The following is a 19,508-nucleotide window of genomic DNA, read 5'->3' as shown; positions in this document are numbered from 1 at the left end:
CTGCTCTGGTCACTATCCTGGGTCACCCTGCAAAGGTCCAAGTTTATACATGGCATGACAAGGGGACACGTCCTGGTTCAATTGTCATTACAGTGGGGGTATCCAAGGGGCTTATCAAAATCTAACTGCCATATATCAACATTTCCACCTTTTATGTTTTGTTGTTGTTGTTTTAATTATATGAACAATTATCCTCAGCAGTCAGTTGAGTTTAGTCAGGTGATGGTCTGCAAAAGCCATGGTGGTTGTCAGCAGCATTTCTCTTCTTGGCAGTTCATTTAGAAGCTCCAAAGTCAAGAGACAGGTATGGAGAAATAGTGTTTAAGGAACAAACATTAACTTTGTAACTTTATATCAAACCTATGCGTAATCTAAGAAAGTGTAAAACTCCAATTCTTTAAGGTAAAAGGCAACAAATTATAGTTGCTTCCTGCTGATAGGGAACAATCTGTTTTTCACTTTCTATTTTTATCTTATCTAAGGGGTAAATATTTTAATTTTTTTTCTTTTCTCTAGATAAAAAAAATCTTTGCTCATTTTTTTTGTCTGTCTTCCGTCTCTTTTCTCTATGTAATAAATCTTTTTTTTATTAATTTCTCAGCTTCTGTCTAAATCTTTTTCTCTATATAATAAATCTCTTTTGTTCATTTTCTCAATTTCTCTTACATTCAAATCTATTTTCTTAATTAAATTTCTCTCTTCAACATTTCATCTTTTTTTTTTTTTTTTGCTTTTGCTTTTTTTCTGAAATCCTGGTTGAAGCCAGGGTTCACTTGACCTGTTAATGGCGCCATTGCAAAGGAAGGCCTAAGGCTGCCGGGGCTGCCATAATGTAAAGGCATAAGGTTGTCAGGGTCCAGTGCTGCAAGGCTCATAGGGGCCCACAGGGCCCAGCTGCAGCCCTATGCCCACCGAAGGACGCCAACATGCAGTGACTGCCTGTCCAGGTCTGGGGAGGAGGGAAAGGCAAGGCTCTTGACGTTTTAATTGTGTATTTCATATATTCTATTTTGGGTTTTGTTTTTTGGTTTTTGGGCCACACCTGGTGATGCTAAGGGGCTACTCCTGGCTATGAGCTCAGAAATCGCTCCTGGCTTGGGGCACCATATGGGTCACCAGGGATTTGAACCTCGGTCCATCCTAGGCTAGAGTGGGCAAGCTTTACCGCTTGCGCCACCGCTCTGGTCCCTCTTCCTTTTTTGAACCAGGGCCTCCCCAACACCACCTCTCTCCCGTGAATTTCCTTCTTTCTCCCTCAACTCTCTGAAACCCACTGGCAGCAGCGGCAGACTTCAGGAAGAATAAAAAGGATACTTGGTTTCTTTTTTGCTCTTCTCTCTCCTTCAGTCCTGGGCCTCATCACATGTTGGCGTTCCTGGGTTGGTATGAGGCCCCACCCCTGAGCCGGGCCCTGGCATTGTTGGGCCTTTGCATTTATATGCTGATGTATCTGAGGTGCAATAACAAACAAAATGGATTCCTTTCTCACAGAATATGCATGTTAAAGAGAATATTGACAAAACTGAGTTATATTGAGCACACGTGTGCGCTCTTAAATTCATGTAGTAAGCATTGTACACAGGATGCTATAGGACAAAGACGTATTGATGGGAAGGAAAGTGGTGTGAGAAGTAGGTCCTTCCCAGAATTGGTATCTAAGGGGACATCTAAAGTAAGACAGGTAAAAAAGAAATGCATGACTAAAACTGAACAGTTTATAAGGGTGAATAGGAAACAATTTAATAGTAAAAGATGATTTAGAGAAATGAAGTGGTTGTTAAAATTTTCATGTGGACATGAAACCCATTTCTCTTTTAAATGGAAACATCTTTTTCATTACCCAATTTATAAGTGAACTTTAGTAGCATCAAGTATGACAAAACAGGGGTGTAAAATCTCACAATTGTCTTTGCGGCTGCCTTTTGAGTTATTTTGTCTCAGTGTTTGCTACAGTTCAATATAAAAGTGTTTAAAGTTGAGATAAAAGGGGGCAGACCATGAATAACTTTGTAGGTCATGTAAGCTTTTAAATTTCTCTTACATAGCAGTTTATTAAATAATTTATAAGGGGAAGTTGTGTTATTTTTGGAAAAATTTCACTGGCAGATTTTTAAAACTGGGAGAGTAAATGAAGTTAGGGCACTGTTCACAGTATTTGTTCACAGCCAGAGATTGTACAGGGATTGAGGTGCATGCTTTGCAATCAGCTGCCTCCAGTCTAATTCAACAACCCATTTGGTACCTGAGCACTAGCAGGAGTGACTTTTGAGCATTAGAATGACTCTCCTGTGTGTTAATTTTGTAGCCTGCCACCTTGCTATATGAGTCTATTGTTTCTAGAAGCTTTTTGATAGAGTCTTTAGGGTTTTCTAAGTAGAGTATCATGTCATCTGCAAACAGCGAGAGCTTGACTTCTTCCTTTCCTATCTGGATTCCCTTGATATCCTTTTCTTGCCTAATCGCTATAGCAAGTACTTCCAGTGCTATGTTGAATAGGAGTGGTGAGAGAGGACAGCCTTGTCTTGTGCCAGAATTTAGAGGGAAGGCTTTTAGTTTTTCTCCATTGAGGATAATATTTGCCACGGGCTTGTGGTAGATGGCCTTCACTATATTGAGAAAGGTTCCCTCCATTCCCATCTTGCTGAGAGTTTTGATCAAGAATGGGTGTTGGACCTTATCAAATGCTTTCTCTGCATCTATTGATATGATCATGTGGTTTTTATTTTTCTTGTTATTGATGTTGTGTATTATGTTGATAGATTTACGGATGTTAAACCAGCCTTGCATTCCTGGGATGAAACCTACTTGATCGTAGTGGATGATCTTCTTAACGAGGCATTGAATCCTATTTGCCAGGATTTTGTTGAGGATCTTTGCATCTGCATTCATCAGTGATATTGGTCTGTAATTTTCTTTTTTGGTAGCGTCTCTGTCTGGTTTAGGTATCAAGGTGATGTTGGCTTCATAAAAGCTATTTGGAAGTGTTTCTGTTTGTTCAATTTCATGAAAAGAGTCTTGCCAAGATTGGCAGTAGTTCCTCTTGGAAAGTTTGATAGAATTCATTAGTGAATCCATCTGGACCTGGGCTTTTGTTTTTCGGCAGACATTTGATTACTGTTTTAATTTCATCAATGGTGATGGGGGTGTTTAGATATGCTACATCCTCTTCCTTCAACCGTGGAAGATTATAAGAGTCCAAGAATTTATCCATTTCTTCCAGGTTCTCATTTTTAGTGGCGTAGAGTTTTTCAAAGTAGTTTCTGATTACCCTTTGAATCTGTCATATCAGTAGTGATCTCTCCTTTTTCATTCCTGATACGAGTTATCAAGTTTCTCTCTCTCTCTTTCTTTGTTAGGTTTGCCAGTGGTCTATCAATCTTGTTTATTTTTTCAAAGAACCAACTTCTGCTTTCGTTGATCTTTCGGATTGTTTTTTGAGTTTCCACTTCGTTGATTTCTGCTCTCAGCTTTGTTATTTCCTTCTGTCTTCCTATTCTTGGGTCCTTTTGTTGAGCATTTTCTAGTTCTATTAGCTGTGTCATTAAGCTACTCAGGTAAGCTCCTTCTTCCTTCCTGATGTGTGCTTGCAAAGCTATAAATTTTCCTCTCAGTACTGCTTTTGCTGTGTCCCATAAGTTCTGAGAGTTTGTGTCTTGATTGTCATTTGTTTCCAGGAACCTTTTTATTTCCTCCTTGATTTCATCTCGGACCCACTGGTTATTGAGCATGAGGCTGTTTAACTTCCAGGTGTTAAAGTGTTTCTTCTGAGTCCCTTTGGAGTTCACAAATAATTTCAGAGCCTTGTGGTCAGCGAAGGTAGTCTGCAAAATTTCTATCCTCTTGATCTTATGGAGGTATGTTTTATGTGCCAGCATGTAGTCTATCCTGGAGAATGTCCCATGTACATTGGAGAAGAATGTGTATCCAGGTTTCTGGGGATGGAGTGTCCTATATATATCCACTAGGCCTCTTTCTTCCATTTCTCTCCTCAGGTCTAGTATATTCTTGTTGGGTTTCAGTCTGGTTGACCTGTCCATTGTTGACAAAGCCGTGTTAAGGTCCCCCACAATTATTGTGTTGTTGTTGATATTATTTTTCAGATTTGTTAACAGTTGTATTAAATATTTTGCTGGCCCCTCATTCGGTGCATATATGTTTAGGAGAGTGAATTCTTCCTGCTATACGTACCCCTTGATTAATATAAAATGTCCGTCTTTGTCCCTTACAACCTTCCTGAGTATAAAGTTTGCATTATCTGATATTAGTATGGCCACTTCAGCTTTTTTATGGGTGTTGTTTGCTTGGATAACTTTTCTCCAGCCTTTTATTTTGAGTCTATGTTTGTTCTGACTATTCAGGTGCGTTTCTTGTAGGCAGCAGAAGGTTGGATTGAGTTTTTTGATCCATTTAGCCACTCTGTGTCTCTTAACTGGTGCATTTAGTCCATTGACGTTGAGAGAAAGAATTGTCCTGGGATTTAACGCCATCTTTATTTCAAAATTTGGTGTGTCTTTTGGGTAGTCTTGTCTTATATACCAATAGTAATAAGGATGAAATGGACATTAAGAAAACAACCCCATTCACAATAGTACCACACAAACTCAAATATCTTGGAATCACCTTGACTAAATATGTGAAGGACCTATACAAAGAAAACTATAAAACTCTGCTCCAAGAAATAAGAGAGGACACACGGAAATGGAAACACATACCCTGCTCATGGATTGGCAGGATTAACATCATCAAAATGTCAATACTCCCCAAGGCATTATACAGATTTAATGCCATCCCTCTAAAGATACCCATGACATTCTTCAAAGAAGTGGATCAGACACTTTTGAAATTCATTTGGAACAATAAACACCCTCGAATAGCTAAAGCAATCATTGGGAAAAAGAATATGGGAGGAATTACTTTTCCCAACTTTAAACTGTACTACAAAGCAACAATTATCAAAACAGCATGGTATTGGAATAAGGATAGGTCCTCGATCAGTGGAATAGGCTTGAATACTCAGAAAATGTTCCCCAGAGATACAACCATCTAATTTTTGATAAAGGAGCAGGAAATCCTAAATGGAGCAGGGAAAGCCTCTTCAACAAGTGGTGTTGGCACAATTGGATAGCCACTTGCAAAAAATTAAACTTAGACCCCCAGCTAACATCATGTACAAAGGTAAAATCCAAATGGATTAAAGACCTCGATATCAGCCCCAAAACCATAAGATATATAGAACAGCACATAGGCAAAACACTACAGGACATTACAGGCATCTTCAAGGAGGAAACTGCACTCTCCAAGCAAGTGAAAGCAGAGATTAACAGATGGGAATATATTAAGCTGAGAAGCTTCTGCACCTCAAAGGAAATAGTGCCCAGGATACAAGAGCCACCCACTGAGTGGGAGAAACTATTCACCCAATACCCATCAGATAAGGGGCTAATCTCCAAAATATACAAGGCACTGACAGAACTTTACAAGAAAAAAACATCTAACCCCATCAAAAAATGGGGAGAAGAAATGAACAGACACTTTGACAAAGAAGAAATACGCATGGCCAAAAGACACATGAAAAAATGTTCCACATCACTAATCATCAGGGAGATGCAAATCAAAACAACGATGAGATACCACCTCACACCCCAGAGAATGGCACACATCACAAAGAATGAGAATAAACAGTGTTGGCGGGGATGTGGAGAGAAAGGAACTCTTATCCACTGCTGGTGGGAATGCTGTCTAGTTCAACCTTTATGGAAAGCGATATGGAGATTCCTCCAAAAACTGGAAATCGAGCTCCCATACGATCCAGCTATACCACTCCTAGGAATATACCCTAGGAACACAAAAATACAATACAAAAACCCCTTCCTTACACCTATATTCATTGCAGCTCTATTTACCATAGCAAGACTCTGGAAACAACCAAGATGCCCTTCAACAGACGAATGGCTAAAGAAACTGTGGTACATATACACAATGGAATATTATGCAGCTGTCAGGAGAGATGAAGTCATGAAATTTTCCTATACATGGATGTACATGGAATCTATTATGCTGAGTGAAATAAGTCAGAGAGAGAGAGAAAACGCAGAATGGTCTCACTCATCTATGGGTTTTAAGAAAAATGAAAGACACCCTTGTAATAATAATTTTCAGACACAAAAGAGAAAAGAGCTGGAAGTTCCAGCTCACCTCAGGAAGCTCACCACAAAGAGTGATGAGTTTAGTTAGAGAAATAACTACATTTTGAACTGTCCTAATATTGAGAATGTATGAGGGAAATGTAGAGCCTGTTTAGGGTACAGGCGGGGGTTGGGTGGGGAGGAGGGAGATTTGGGACTTGGGTGATGGGAATGTTGCACTGGTGATGGGTGGTGTTCCTTTTATGACTGAAACCCAAACACAATCATGTATGTAATCAAGGTGTTTAAATAAAAAAAATTATGCAAAAAAAAAAAAAAAAAAAAAAAAAAAAAAAAGAATGACTCTCCTAAACAAAAAACAGTATTGGTCCAGGTAAAAGATATCATTTTATTTCTGGAGCAGGAAAGCAGTGATGGAGAGAAATAATAAATTTAAAACATATTTTGGGGAAGACACTACAAATTAGGAGACTTGTTTCTAAATCACAACAGAAAGAGCTAGTAAGAGATAAGCAACCAGGAACAACAGCTAAGAACACTAACACTAATACTAATACTAGAAGTCAACATAAAGATGGGGGAAATCAGGTTGGTAAGAAGAAAACTAGGCACAATGAGTAACACCAGAAGTCAAAGGGGAAGGATTAAAGAAGGAAAGGAAATTAACTTCATTTTTAAAATCACTCTGCAACATGCCATTACATAGCATAGATATGAATGTAAAGAAAAGTGAAAAACAAAGCACTCAGAATATCATATAAATAAGCAAAATACCTCAGAATAAAAATCCAATTTGAAAGGGAGATTTCATTGATCTTTAAAAATGCAAAGGTGCACCTTTGGGCATCAAGTAGATGATACTCTTCACTGCATTTTGGACTCTAGAGGATCAACATACGTAATTTTCCTTTGTAAGAATCACTGTGACTTACACATGACTTGGATAATGCTTTTAGATGAAGCTATTGTATTTGAACTAGTGCACAATGTGCAGTTTTTGTGCTCCACTCTATCTGTTCAGAATACATGTGGCTTCTCCCTGCTGATTATGTCACCCGTAGAAAATTCTTTGATTTATTGGCTGCAACAAAAAACATAGATTAACTGGCAAGATAAATACAAGTGACATATTATTTCTGTTCATCTCATTAATCAGAAGAGATCAGTTTTGGCTGATTAGTTCTCCTTCAAATATTGGATAAAATGGCTCTGTAACTTGGTGCCAAACAGACAGTCACAATAGTTTGTGACTGCTGCTTTGATAGAGGGGATTTGGTTGCCTTTGTTTAGATATACGTGCAATCTGTGACTACCATTTTTGGAACTTTTCTTTTTCTTGTCTCAAAACAAGTTCAAATAAAACAAAGGGAAAGGAGAGGAGGGAACACATTCAAGTAGGGAAGGAGATAAAAAAAAAACAGGAACAACTTGAGAAAAACATTTTATAATTAATTTATACTAACATGGCATAAACATTTTCTTCTTCGGAAAAATAACTAAACAAATCAGAAACTAATAAAAAATCAAGTTTTTTGAAAGATTTATTGCTGCTTTTTATAGCTTTATTGACTATTACCAAGTCTCAATATGCTTCAAATAATTAAATACTGCAACTGGGACATTAAAAATACAAACTAATTTACCAAAATAATTGTATTCTGAATATTATGTACAATATTATACATCTTACATTACAGAAGTTTTTATACATTTATGATTATTGAAAATCCAAATTATATCTGAACACTTCTATGCATACATACACTCAACTGTGATAATCAAAACCATATGTGAGCAAGGTTATTTAAAAAATAAAATTACGGGCCGGGCGGTGGCGCTGGAGGTAAGGTGCCTGCCTTACCTGCGCTAGCCTTGGAAGGACCGAGGTTCGATCCCCCGGCATCCCATATGGTCCCCCAAGCCAGGAGCGACTTCTGAGCGCATAGCCAGGAGTAACCCCTGAGCGTCACCGGGTGTGGCCCAAAAAAAAAAAAAAAAAAAAAAAAAAAATAAAATTACATTCAATTACAGAAACTGGCTTTTATTAATTTGGTAATATTTCAGCCACAGACATATAACCTCATTTTATTTGTATATAAATATCTTTATGCTTGGTAATGAAATATGTTTCTTTAATGGAAATTTTATTATTTCAAGGAAACTTCAGAATTTGAAGTCATTCAAATGTCTTCAATGAGGATTTAACACAGAGCCAATCCTAGTAAACAGAAAAGTCACAAGTGCCTGTCAGATTGCCATGTGTAGATTGTAGTTTTTTAGAATGGCACTACTTAATTGTACAAGTTGGTATACCTTCATACTCATCATTAAAGTGATTACATTCTAGGCACACAGCTACCAGAAAAAAAAATACACATGGATATACTACTGTAGGAAATTTGACAATGAAACCAGAATGTCACTAGGTGACTTTAGGGGTGTGAGGAGAATCTCTGAATGGATCTTTGACTTAGAAATCACTACCCATACACACTAATCATTAACAGTCTCTCAGTACTTTTTAAAAGGTTAACTTATGAATGGGAAGAAACTTGTTTGAATACTAAAACATCTAAGCCCAGGATATTGTAGTAAGTTTTAGTGCCTTCTAACTTTTAAGTACTATTCCGGTCAAGAACATTCTGGTTTTAAGTAAAACAATACATGTTTTGTAATGATCTGTAAAGTCTGAACAAAAAAAAAAAAAAAAAAAGGCCACACTAACAAAAACCTCTCTCCAATCACATATCATTCTTTAAGTTGATTTCATGACACAGTTACAAAGACTGGTGAAAATTATTTCACAACCTCACACAAGCACCTCAGAAAGGCAGTGACTGTAAACAAGTTATTCTTCTTAAAGTTTACACAGCATTTGGCGGTATTCCTGTTTTGAAACCCTGTACTGTTTCAAAGGCAAACAACACAACACCTAGGAAATAAGATAGAAAAGTAACAAGTTTGAAACATATATAAAATCTATGTCCTTTCCAACACTCCATAATCTAGGAAAAGTGAGACTCAGAACCTATTTGCTTTGTTATTTTTTTCCCGATCATGTTTAGCTGAATATAAAAAGAAGCTCTAACCTAGGTTATCAAAATATATTCATATAAATGTATGAGCATTTCTAATATAAAAGTTTAAAAAAAGTCTAAAGTCATAATTTTTCTAATTAAATATCCTAGAGTTCAGTAGGCGAATTTATTTTTGAGCAGCTTGAAATAAATCCATTGGCTGAACGAGGTTTGATATCAGACACATCTACATTTCAGCTCTTCGATGTGACTTCTCAGCTACAGCAGCCCCATCCTCCTCCTCCTCTTCATCCTCCAAGTAGTTTGCCTCTTGACCTTTGGGGTGCTTCTCATCTCGAATTTCTTGTTCTTCTCTCTCATTGTTTTTATTATCATCAGCCTTAAAGGCAAAAAAGAAAAAGAAAAAGAACTATGAGATAGAGTGCAGTTGATGAACTTTTTTTTTAGAAAAAGTTAAAAACTGTTTTTAGAAAAAGTAGCAAATTATGCAAGAGGAAAAAAATTTTCCAATTAAATTAAATTTAGTGGAAAGAAAAATAAGTGCAGAACAATTAGTCTATGGGCAACAATACTATAATCTCTCCAAACCTTCACTTTGACAAAAAAAACTCACAATACTAGGCTTGCCTATTAAATCTTAGTATATTTCATCCAACTATAATATGTAACTCCAGCATATACACTCATACATACATTACAGAAATATCTATACATACGTTTTCATCGTAAGTCTCTTCACCATTATGTTCCAACTCCCTTTTTTTCTCGTCAGTTAAATCTTCCTGAACCTAAAAAAGCCGGAAATAGTAGATAGCACTTTAATTATTTAAGTATTTGTAAGAATGACTTCCAAAAAGAATGTCAATAAATAAAATCAATTAAATAAATTTGAATAAAAGGTGAAAATCAAAGATTGCCCACTAACTATTAAAAAGTATATGAAAAACCTACTACAAATTAAGCTGATTAGAAATCTAAAACTTTTTTTTTAATTTTTATTTATTTTTTATTTTATGGAGACAAAGATGCAAAGAAGAGGACAAGGTGAAGTTACAGTGGGAAGACAATCACCCATAAACAGAATTCTCAGACAAAATTGCCTTGCTGACACCTTAATTTTGAACTTTCAGCCAAAAAACATTAAGAAAAATAAAATAAAACACATCACATCCACAATTACTCATCCCTCAAGTCCCCAGGTTGTAGTATATTATAACATTTCTTAGCAGTACACAAAAGCAATCTAAGGCCTGACAGCAACAACAGCCACTGTGTGAAAAATCAAAGTGTATTGGCACTACAGACAATGACTTGTGTTGGACTACCTAGTATGCCTGAAGCCTAGAGTTGATCTTATGCCAGAAAACATCAGGGGTAAGGTCTCCTTGTATATATGCCAAGGCTTTTCCTTTCCATGTCCCTGATGTTTCGCTGGGCCTATGCAGACAACAACTGCCACTCTAGCATCGTTTTTGCTGTGCTCCTTTGACTCTTATCTTCTTCTCTCTCTCCCCACCAAAAAAAGAGAGAGAAGAAAATAACAACTTTGCCTTTGTTCTTCCTGAAACAAATGAATTATGATTAACTGTGCCAACGACTAATATAATAGTATTAAACTTCAGATCAGGAAGTCTCAAGGTCTATCACTTAAACTTTTGAGGTTAACTTAAATTAATATCCATGTGCATGAAACTATAAAAAAATACTATGCCTTCAATGTTAAAGGAGTTAGATAAACTTTGTGGCTTTAGATTGCTTTGTGTACTGCTAAGAAATGTTATAATGTACCACAATCTGGGGACTTGAGGGACAAAAAAAAAAGAAAAAAGAAAGAAAAAAGGAATTGTGAAATAATGGGACAGATGCAAAGGGGATTTTGGTGCACTGATGGTGTTAAAAAAAGGTCAGAATTAAATATTCAAGCCATAGAGTCAAAAAACAATGAAAACATAAGACTCAAACTTTAACAATAAACTTAAGAAGGTGCCTTTTATGATGGCACAGTGAGACAGGGTGGGGTAGGTGGGTGGTATTGGCAGTGATGATAGGAGACGGAATCTAAGACCATGGGAAAACTGGTGGAGAAAGGTTGACATTTGTTGTGGGATTAGTGCTGAAACATTGTATATGTAAAACCCAACTACCCATTATCAACTTAAAAATATATCATATCCATGATAAAAAAAAAAACTCAACAAGAGGGGAATTGAAGAAATTTTTCTCAATATAGCTAAAGCCATTTATCACAAGACCACAACAATTACACTCAATATTAAAAAACTAAAAGCCCTGGGGCCGGTGAGGTGGCATTAGAGGTAAGGTGTCTGCCTTGTAAGCGCTAGCCAAGGAAGGACTGCGGTTCGATCCCCCAGCATCCCATATGGTCCCCCCAAGCCAGGGGCAATATGGTCCCCCCAAGCCAGGGGTAATTTCTAAGCGCTTAGCCAGGAGTAACCCCTGAACATCAAATGGGTGTGGCCAAGAAAACAAAAACAAAAACAAAAAAAACTAAAAGCCCTCCCTCTCAAGATCAGGCACAAGACAAAAGTTACCCACACTCACTACATCTATTCAAAAGAGTGCCAGAACAATAGTACAGTGGTAAGACATTTGCTTTGCACATGGCTAACCTGGATTTGATCCCTGGCATCCCATACAGTTCCCTGAGCAACTTCAGAAGTAATTCCTGAGCCTAAGAGGCAGGAGGAACCTATGAATATTGCTGTGTGTAATCCCAAAACCAAAAAGAAAAATTTAACAAATACCGTATTTGCCGGCATATAAGATGATCCTTCAACCCATGAAAAACTTCCTAAAAGTCTTAAAAGTAAGTTACTTCTTAAAAGTAAGAGGGGTGCGGATCACTCATCCCTGAAGCTGGAACAAGTTTCAGCATGCCGTATACCAGCATATAATATGACTCCCGACTTTTAGGAAGTTTTTCATGGGTTGAAGGGTCGTCTTATATGCTGGCAAATACGGTATATAACTGCAAGTCTCTGTCATAGCAATTAGGCAAGAAAAAGATATATTTAGATACTGCTCATTTCTCTAATGTTCTCTTTCAACAAGGCAGCTCAGTCTTGTAAATGAAGAGGGGCCGGCAAGGTGGTGCTAGAGGTAAGGTGTCTGCCTTGCAAGCACTAGCCAAGGAAGGACTGCGGTTCGATCCCCCTGTGTCCCATATGGTCCCCCCAAGCCAGGGGCAATTTCTGAGCGCTTAGCCAGGAATAACCCCTGAGCATCAAATGGGTGTGGCCCAAAAAAAAAAAAAAAAAAAGAAAAAGAAAAAGAAAATGAAGAGCAGGATAAAAAAAAAAAATAGAACAATGAAAACATCAGGCCCTTTGGAGTACATGTGAATAGAAATGTATGTTGCCAGTGGCTGTCCTAAGCAGTATTCTTTTCTCTTTTTCCGGCAACTCTTCAAAGCTGACACATATACTAAAAAGTAGTCCAAGGAGCTGTGGGGTTGAGTGGCACAGAACATGTATCATGTATGGGGTTTCCAGTGAAGGGGTTTTCTGTTCTTAGGCTGTCATTTGTCTATAGTCTCAAATCTCTTTTCCCTCCCTTCTTCCTCCCTCCCTCTCTCTGTCTTTTTATCACTCCAGTGACTAAACTAGGCTTTATTAGTCCAGAGAAAAATTAAATGAATCACTAGCCTCACCCATATCATTGTTCCAGTTCTGAACTTTCATGGTTCACATGGTAAAGTGCTGTTACTCAAAATCCATGGTATTGACCAATTACACAAATTTGGAATGAGAAGAGATGCTTTACAAATCTAATTGTGATATATTTGTTATTGTAAGTTAAGATTACAATAAAAAAAGTATTCACAGTATAACAAACTTCATCAAAATGTATTTTAATGAGATCTCTTGGATTACACAAACTCCAATGGCCCCAGGACAGCCATAAAAAGGGTCATTCCTGTAAGGGTGGAGAAATACGTTAGAAAGAATGCCCTCATAACTGTCACTTAGAGGCAGTTGCCAGGGGTCTATATAAACCCCTGGCTCGAATGCAAAGGATAGCTGTTTCTCCCAGATGCTGACTGCATTTCCCACATGGCTTCACTGGAAAAACTGTTGATGGACTTGCTACTTTTGCTACCCTGTAGCTCCTCCTACTTTCCCTTTCTTCAGTCCTCGCTCTGACTGACCCCTCACTTTGGTCACAATCTCAGTTACACTCCCTCTCTATGCCTACGGTTGGCTGTAAGACCCCTGGCTTCCCTGCCCTACCTGTTTCCCTAGTAAACCCAGTCTCCAGAAAACTCTTTATTGCTCAGCCTCTGGAGGTCCTTACATATTTTTCCTCTTCTTTATTGTCAATTTTAAGAATTCTTATGAAGAAAGAAGTACAAAAATTAAAACCTTAAAACTTTAAAAAAATTCTGGAATATTTTAAGTGTATTCCTAGACAATTAATGAATATCCCTATGAGTATAAACTGTGGGGATACTTAAAGTTTAGATGGGTTAGTCCAAAGTCCCTCAATAAGAAAAACTAAGTTCTCTCTTTTATTTTTTGAGAGAAAAGTAAATGAGAAAAACATTAAAAAGATCATATAAGCCTTAGTTCTCTAAAATTTTAATTTCTAGCAACAACCAGAAAGCATTATATTAACCCTTTATTGCTATCTCCATTCTCCTGGTTTATTTCCTTTTGAATGCTCCCTTTTTATCCTTTCCAATCTTTCTAAACAATTCTGCAAAAAGCACATAAAGTTGATAATGCTGAGCTCTGTTTAAGGCTAGTAGATTTTCCGGGTAGTATGCTCAGTATTCTGCATCCCAACTTCTTACCTCCTCTTCTCCCTCTTCCTGGTACTGCTCATCAACATTATCCTCTTGCTGGTCTGGATTTCCTGCCATCTGTTGAAATAAAAGGAGAGGCTCAGGTTAATGTACACTGGAGATGCATTTTACAAAACTCTGGGACAAAGTAAAAGCAATAATGCCAGCAGAAAAAGTGAATTTTCATGGTATCAGTGGCTAGAGAATAATGAATAAACAATCCCAGAAACAAAGCTTGGGATATTTATTATGCTGGTTTTCTGAGTTTGGGCATATCATCTCATGAATGGCTTAATAATCAACCAAAGAGGCAAATTTGTCCATGTTAATCATACACTTACATCAACCAAAAATTAAAATACACAGGTGAAAACTGCTCACCACCAAATGGTCCTCCATTTCTGCATTCTCTTGCTTTTGATTACTTTGTTTTTGATCTTCATTTTCATCCGGTAAATTTTCTTCTCTCACTTGTTCAGCTTCCTCAAATTCATCTTCTCCTTGATTATTGGGGTCATCTGCAGGGTTTATATCTTCTACAGCTGCCCTCTGTAAAATTTTAATAAAATGTAATCACCACTTCAAACTCCAGGATCAAGTTTAGTATCACTTGAAAGGCCAAACACTGGCTGTAAATGAAATAGTCCTTCACCAGATGTTCGTCTCTATCCCTGCCAAAACTCACAAGTACAAATCCTACTGTCAAAAGATAAAGCTCCTGCTTTACTTGTCAGAGAGCCAGATAAGTCAGAATGAAGTACAGAAAGCTCTTCTTTTCTCCTCTGTAAGTAGTTTCAAACAAAATAGTTGCAAATTTCACTATCACAATGATCATAATGAGACAACATGAAAAATAGAAAATAAAAGCAAAAGACCACGTCGAGAAATCAGGGAAAATTCAGATAGGGAAACTGTAACTGACTTCACTGTATATGAATACATGCAAGTCTTCCTTTGAAAACAATTCTTTACGTGTTGGTGAAAAAAAGACGAAGAAGGTCCATAACATACAAGCGAAGAGTATAAGCTGGAAACAGAAAATGGGTGATCATAAATCAACTTCTAGTATAGACAAGTTTCTGAAGGGCACACTACCATAAAATACAGATATTACACTGATCAGTAATAAAGATAAAATGACCTGAACACAACAAATTTTGGCATATATCTCTACAGGGCTAGAGATACTTTGGCCTTGTATTGCACAGAGCAACCCAGGTTCAATCTATAGCAGTGCATGATTTCTGTCATCACAAAGGAGTGATCCCAAAACAAACAAACAAAAAAAGAATATTTGGGGGCTCCCTGATCTGACTGAACAAACTTACTCCTAGCCAAACCATACAGGTCAAGGCCATTGGATTCAGGGCTGGAAGATCAGGCCCTTAAGGGCAGGCAACCAACCCTTAAGTGAACCTATTTGACCCTCCTCTACAAAAGCCCACCTACACAGGTCAGAGGCCACAGCAGGGATGGGCTTCTCAAGCAGTAATTGCTGGTTAAGCAACCTACAAGATAATCACTCATCCACAATAATCTCCTAAAACATCCCTGGCAGTGGGAAAGACGGAAAAACTGACAGTGACATAGGAAAGACACATCTTGAAACTACAAAAGGAACCAGGTAAAGCACAGTTAGAAGAAAGTTTCACAACTTTGCATGCATTCATCAGAAATAAAGAAAGGGTCCTTGGGCAGGGAAGGTGGCGCTAGAGGTAAGGTGTCTGCCTTGCAAGCGCTAGCGTAGGACTGCGGTTCGATCCCCCGGTGTCCCAAATGGTCCCTCAAGCCAGGGGCGATTTCTGAGTGCATAGCCAGGAGTAACCCCTGAGCGTCAAACGGGTGTGGCCCAAAAACCAATAAAAAAAAAAAAAAGAAAGGGTCCACATAACTAAGTGACTGACTGCACAACTGAAGGAACTGGAAAATGACCAACAAAAGAAAGAAAGCAGAAAGGAAATAAAAAAAAAAAAAAGACTTAAAAAAAAGAAGAACTGATAAACTACTGGGGGGTGGGGGAGAAAGACAGAGAGAGAGACACACACACACACAGAGAAATAATCACCAAGAAATAGAAAAATTCTTGGACTCCCATAACCTCCCAAGACTGAATGATTTGTAATACCTGAACTATTTAGGAAATTGAAATAATAATCAAGTCTCTCCACCAAAAAAAAAAAAAAAAAGCAAAAATACAGACCCAGCTGGATTCACTCGTGAATTCTTTCAAACCTTTGAGGACCTAATGCAAATCCTTTTCAGGCTCTTGAAAGGCACTGAAGAAACAGAAACACCCCCAAAGGTTTCTATGAAGAAAACTTCACTGATTCCAAAAGCAGACAGAAACACAGCAAAAGAAGAGAATTACAGCCCAGTATCCTCAATGAGCACAGATGTAAAATTCTTCAGAAAATGCTGGCAAATATAATCTAATCGTGCATCAAAAAAACTATACTTCGTGACCAAGTAAGAATCATCCTGGAGATGCAGGAATAGTTTAACATATTCAAGTCAAACATAATGTACCATATCAATAAAGGAAAAAATAATCATACCACCATAGCAATAGATGCAGAGAAAGCATTTGATAAGATCCAATACCCATTTATGATAAAAACTCTCAACAAGATAGGAATGGAAGGAAATTTCCATAATATTGTCAGTCATTTACACAAGGCCAGAGTAAACACTATAATCACTGGGGAAAAAATAAAACCTTCCCTCCATGATCAGGCACAAGACAAGATTGGCAACTTTTACCACTTATATTCAATACAATACTGAAAGTACTTGCTGGTGGGAATGTAGACTGACAGCCATTTTGGAAAACAACATGGACACTTCTCAAAAATACTAGAAATTGAACCTCTATTTGAACCTGCAATACCACTCATGGGAATATACATCAGGGCCCAGAATGCAGTGCAGAAAAGCCATTGTACTTCTATGTTCATCATAACACTATTCATAATACCCAGAACCTGAAAACAACCCAAATGTCCAAGAACGTAAGTCGATAAGGAGATAAGGAGATTATGGTACATCTGCACAGTGGAATACTATGCGATGGTTAGGAAAAAAAGAAATCATGAAATTTGCTTATACATGGATATACATAGAAAGTATTACTCTTATTGAAATAACTCAGAGGGAGAGGGACGGGCATAAAATGATCCCACTCATCTGTGGGATATAAAAGAAAAAAAATTTAAGAATACCCCAAAACAATAGAAATAATGGATAGAAAATGCAGTTAAGTCAGAGAAGTGCAATTAAGACAGAGGACAACAGTCAAGAACTATTAATGGGGGGCCATCGAGGTGGCGCTAGATGTAAGGTGTCTGCCTTGCAAGCGCTAGCCAAGGAATGACCGTGGTTCGATTTCCCCCTGGCATCCCATATGGTCCCCCCAAGCCAGGGGCAATTTCTGAGCGCTTAGCCAGGAGTAACCCCTGAGCATCAAATGGGTGTGGCCCCAGAAACCAAAAAAAAAAAAGAAAAAAGAAATATTAATGCACTATGGCAATAACAGATGGAAATTAGCACTCTACAAGAATTGGGAATTGAAAGTAGTAGTATTATGCATGATACTCTCACTAGCATTATTATACAAGCCATGTGCCTAAAATGAGGGGGGAGAGGGGGGAGTGGGGAAGAGGGGGAGAGAGAGAGAGAGAGAGAGAGAGAGAGAGAGAGAGAGAGAGAGAGAGAGAGAGAGAGAGAGAGAGAGAGAGAGAGAGAGAGAGTCCACATAGAGGCAGACTGGGGTAATGTTATTGAAGGTAGTGGTCAGGGAGGGAGTAGGAAATAAACACTGATGAAGGAATAGGTGTTAGAACACTGTATGACTGAAACTTAACTATCAACACATTTTTAATTCTGTATCTCTCAGTGACTTAATACAAAAAGAGAGAGAGAAAGAAAAGTTATCTCTTCCAGCCCAAGCCACGTTTCCTCCCATGGAGTTCTCAAATCAACAAATCTCAATATCCTATGTAACCTCCCACAAGCTCCTTTTAAAAATGATAAATGAGGGCTGAAGCGGTGGCACAGCAGTAGGGCATTTGCCTTGCATGCGGCTGACCTAGGACGTACCACGGTTGGATCCCCCAGCGTCCTATATGGTCTCCCAAGCCAGAACCAATTTCTGAGCACATACGAGCGCATAGCTAGAAATAACCCCTGAGTGTCACTGGGTATGGCCCCCAAACCAAAAAACAAACAAAAAGATACATGATACATGCTCTCATCAAGACTGAAATTTCAGAGCCAAGGCTGGGAAGAATCAGTGGTATCTGTGTGAGTTCCTCACACTCCAGGGTCATCAATAGGACACTTCATTAAAGCAGCAAATATGTCCCATAAATGGTGAGCCTCAGAGTAAGATTTAGTCTTTAGTAGTTTTGTCCAGAGGTAGTTCAATTAACTTCAGAACCTTGAGCATGCTCAGGAGCTCCAGTGGCTTCTGGAGATTTGTTTCATTGAAATGCAAAAGACACAGTAATACATCACAATATCATAACTGAATTGCAATTACTCCACAACCTCTTGTCTTATGGATTTTTCTTTTGTGCACTATCAATTAGTTACATGAAAATATAGAAAAACTATAACATTCCTTTGATGAATAATAAAAGTTCCCAAATCTTTACATAAGTTCATAAAAATGAATAAACTAGTTTCTACTCCTATCAACTCTTAAAAAGTTACCAGGCACTTCTGTTAATTTTAAGTTTTCTTTTCTATTGTTTGTTTCGGGGACATACCCAGCAGTGCTCAGGGGTCACTCTTGGCTCTATGTTCAGAAATCGCACCTGGAAGGCCAGGGGACCATATGGGATGCCAGGGATCGAGCCTGGGTCACAACTTCATTTTCCTCAGTTACAATTCTTTAATCTAAGTCACTGCAACTTCAATCCGTTCTCATCTCGTACATAAACTTGAGGTTTATGGCTAGCAACAACTGCTCATATTGTAATTATGCAAGTGGCCTTCGTTCTGTACTGACTAAATAGCAGCTCTATCTAAATAGCAGATATATCAGAAACACAGTTCAGCTAAAGTTTCTTTTCAGGGGGCCTGAATGATAGGTAGGGTTCTTGCCTGGTGTGCAGCCAACCAGGGTTCAAACCGGCTTCAGTGATCCCTGAGCAAGGAGCTGGAGTAAACCTTTTGCATCATTGGTGTGGCCCACTACCCACTCCCAAAGTTTCCTTTCAGTTTTGTCAGTTTACAAGTGTCATGACTGGAAGAGTCACTTACATCTGCCTCAGATTCAGGGTCTGTTTCATGAAGTCCTTGCTCTTGAGGATCATGTTCATTTTCAGGTTCTTCTTCTGCCTCATCTTGGTGCTGGTTGTCTCTCTCATATGCTAGCAAGTCAAAGAACTAAGATTAGCCTAGAAAAATCAGGTGGGAGTGCTCCTGTTCAACTCAAAGAAAAGCCACCAATGGGCTTCCTAAGACCCTAGGTTCCTCAATTTCTCTTCCAGCAAGGTTAACAGACGTGAATCTATCAAA

The 19,508-nt window shown here is 38.1% G+C and overlaps 1 protein-coding gene across 3 annotated transcripts in view; it reads right to left on the bottom strand.

The window, feature by feature from the left end:
- Window positions 1-8,183: 8,183 nt before the first annotated feature.
- The window catches only part of GOLIM4 (golgi integral membrane protein 4), a 90,205-nt gene continuing 78,880 nt past the window's right edge, over window positions 8,184-19,508 (bottom strand). For all 3 annotated transcript variants that reach the window (XM_049774453.1, XM_049774451.1, XM_049774452.1), the window contains 5 exons: window positions 19,251-19,360; window positions 14,370-14,537; window positions 13,998-14,066; window positions 9,901-9,972; window positions 8,184-9,563 (listed from right to left, as the gene is read on the bottom strand). In XM_049774453.1, the coding sequence (XP_049630410.1) occupies window positions 9,411-9,563; window positions 9,901-9,972; window positions 13,998-14,066; window positions 14,370-14,537; window positions 19,251-19,360 (572 nt within the window). In that variant the 3' untranslated portion in view covers window positions 8,184-9,410. The remainder of the gene's footprint in view (window positions 9,564-9,900; window positions 9,973-13,997; window positions 14,067-14,369; window positions 14,538-19,250; window positions 19,361-19,508) is intronic.

Source organism: Suncus etruscus, chromosome 6, assembly GCF_024139225.1.
Source record: "Suncus etruscus isolate mSunEtr1 chromosome 6, mSunEtr1.pri.cur, whole genome shotgun sequence".
NCBI lineage: Eukaryota > Metazoa > Chordata > Mammalia > Eulipotyphla > Soricidae > Suncus > Suncus etruscus.
Note: the sequence above shows the minus strand (reverse complement) of the source record. Positions and strands in the feature narration are given on the sequence as shown.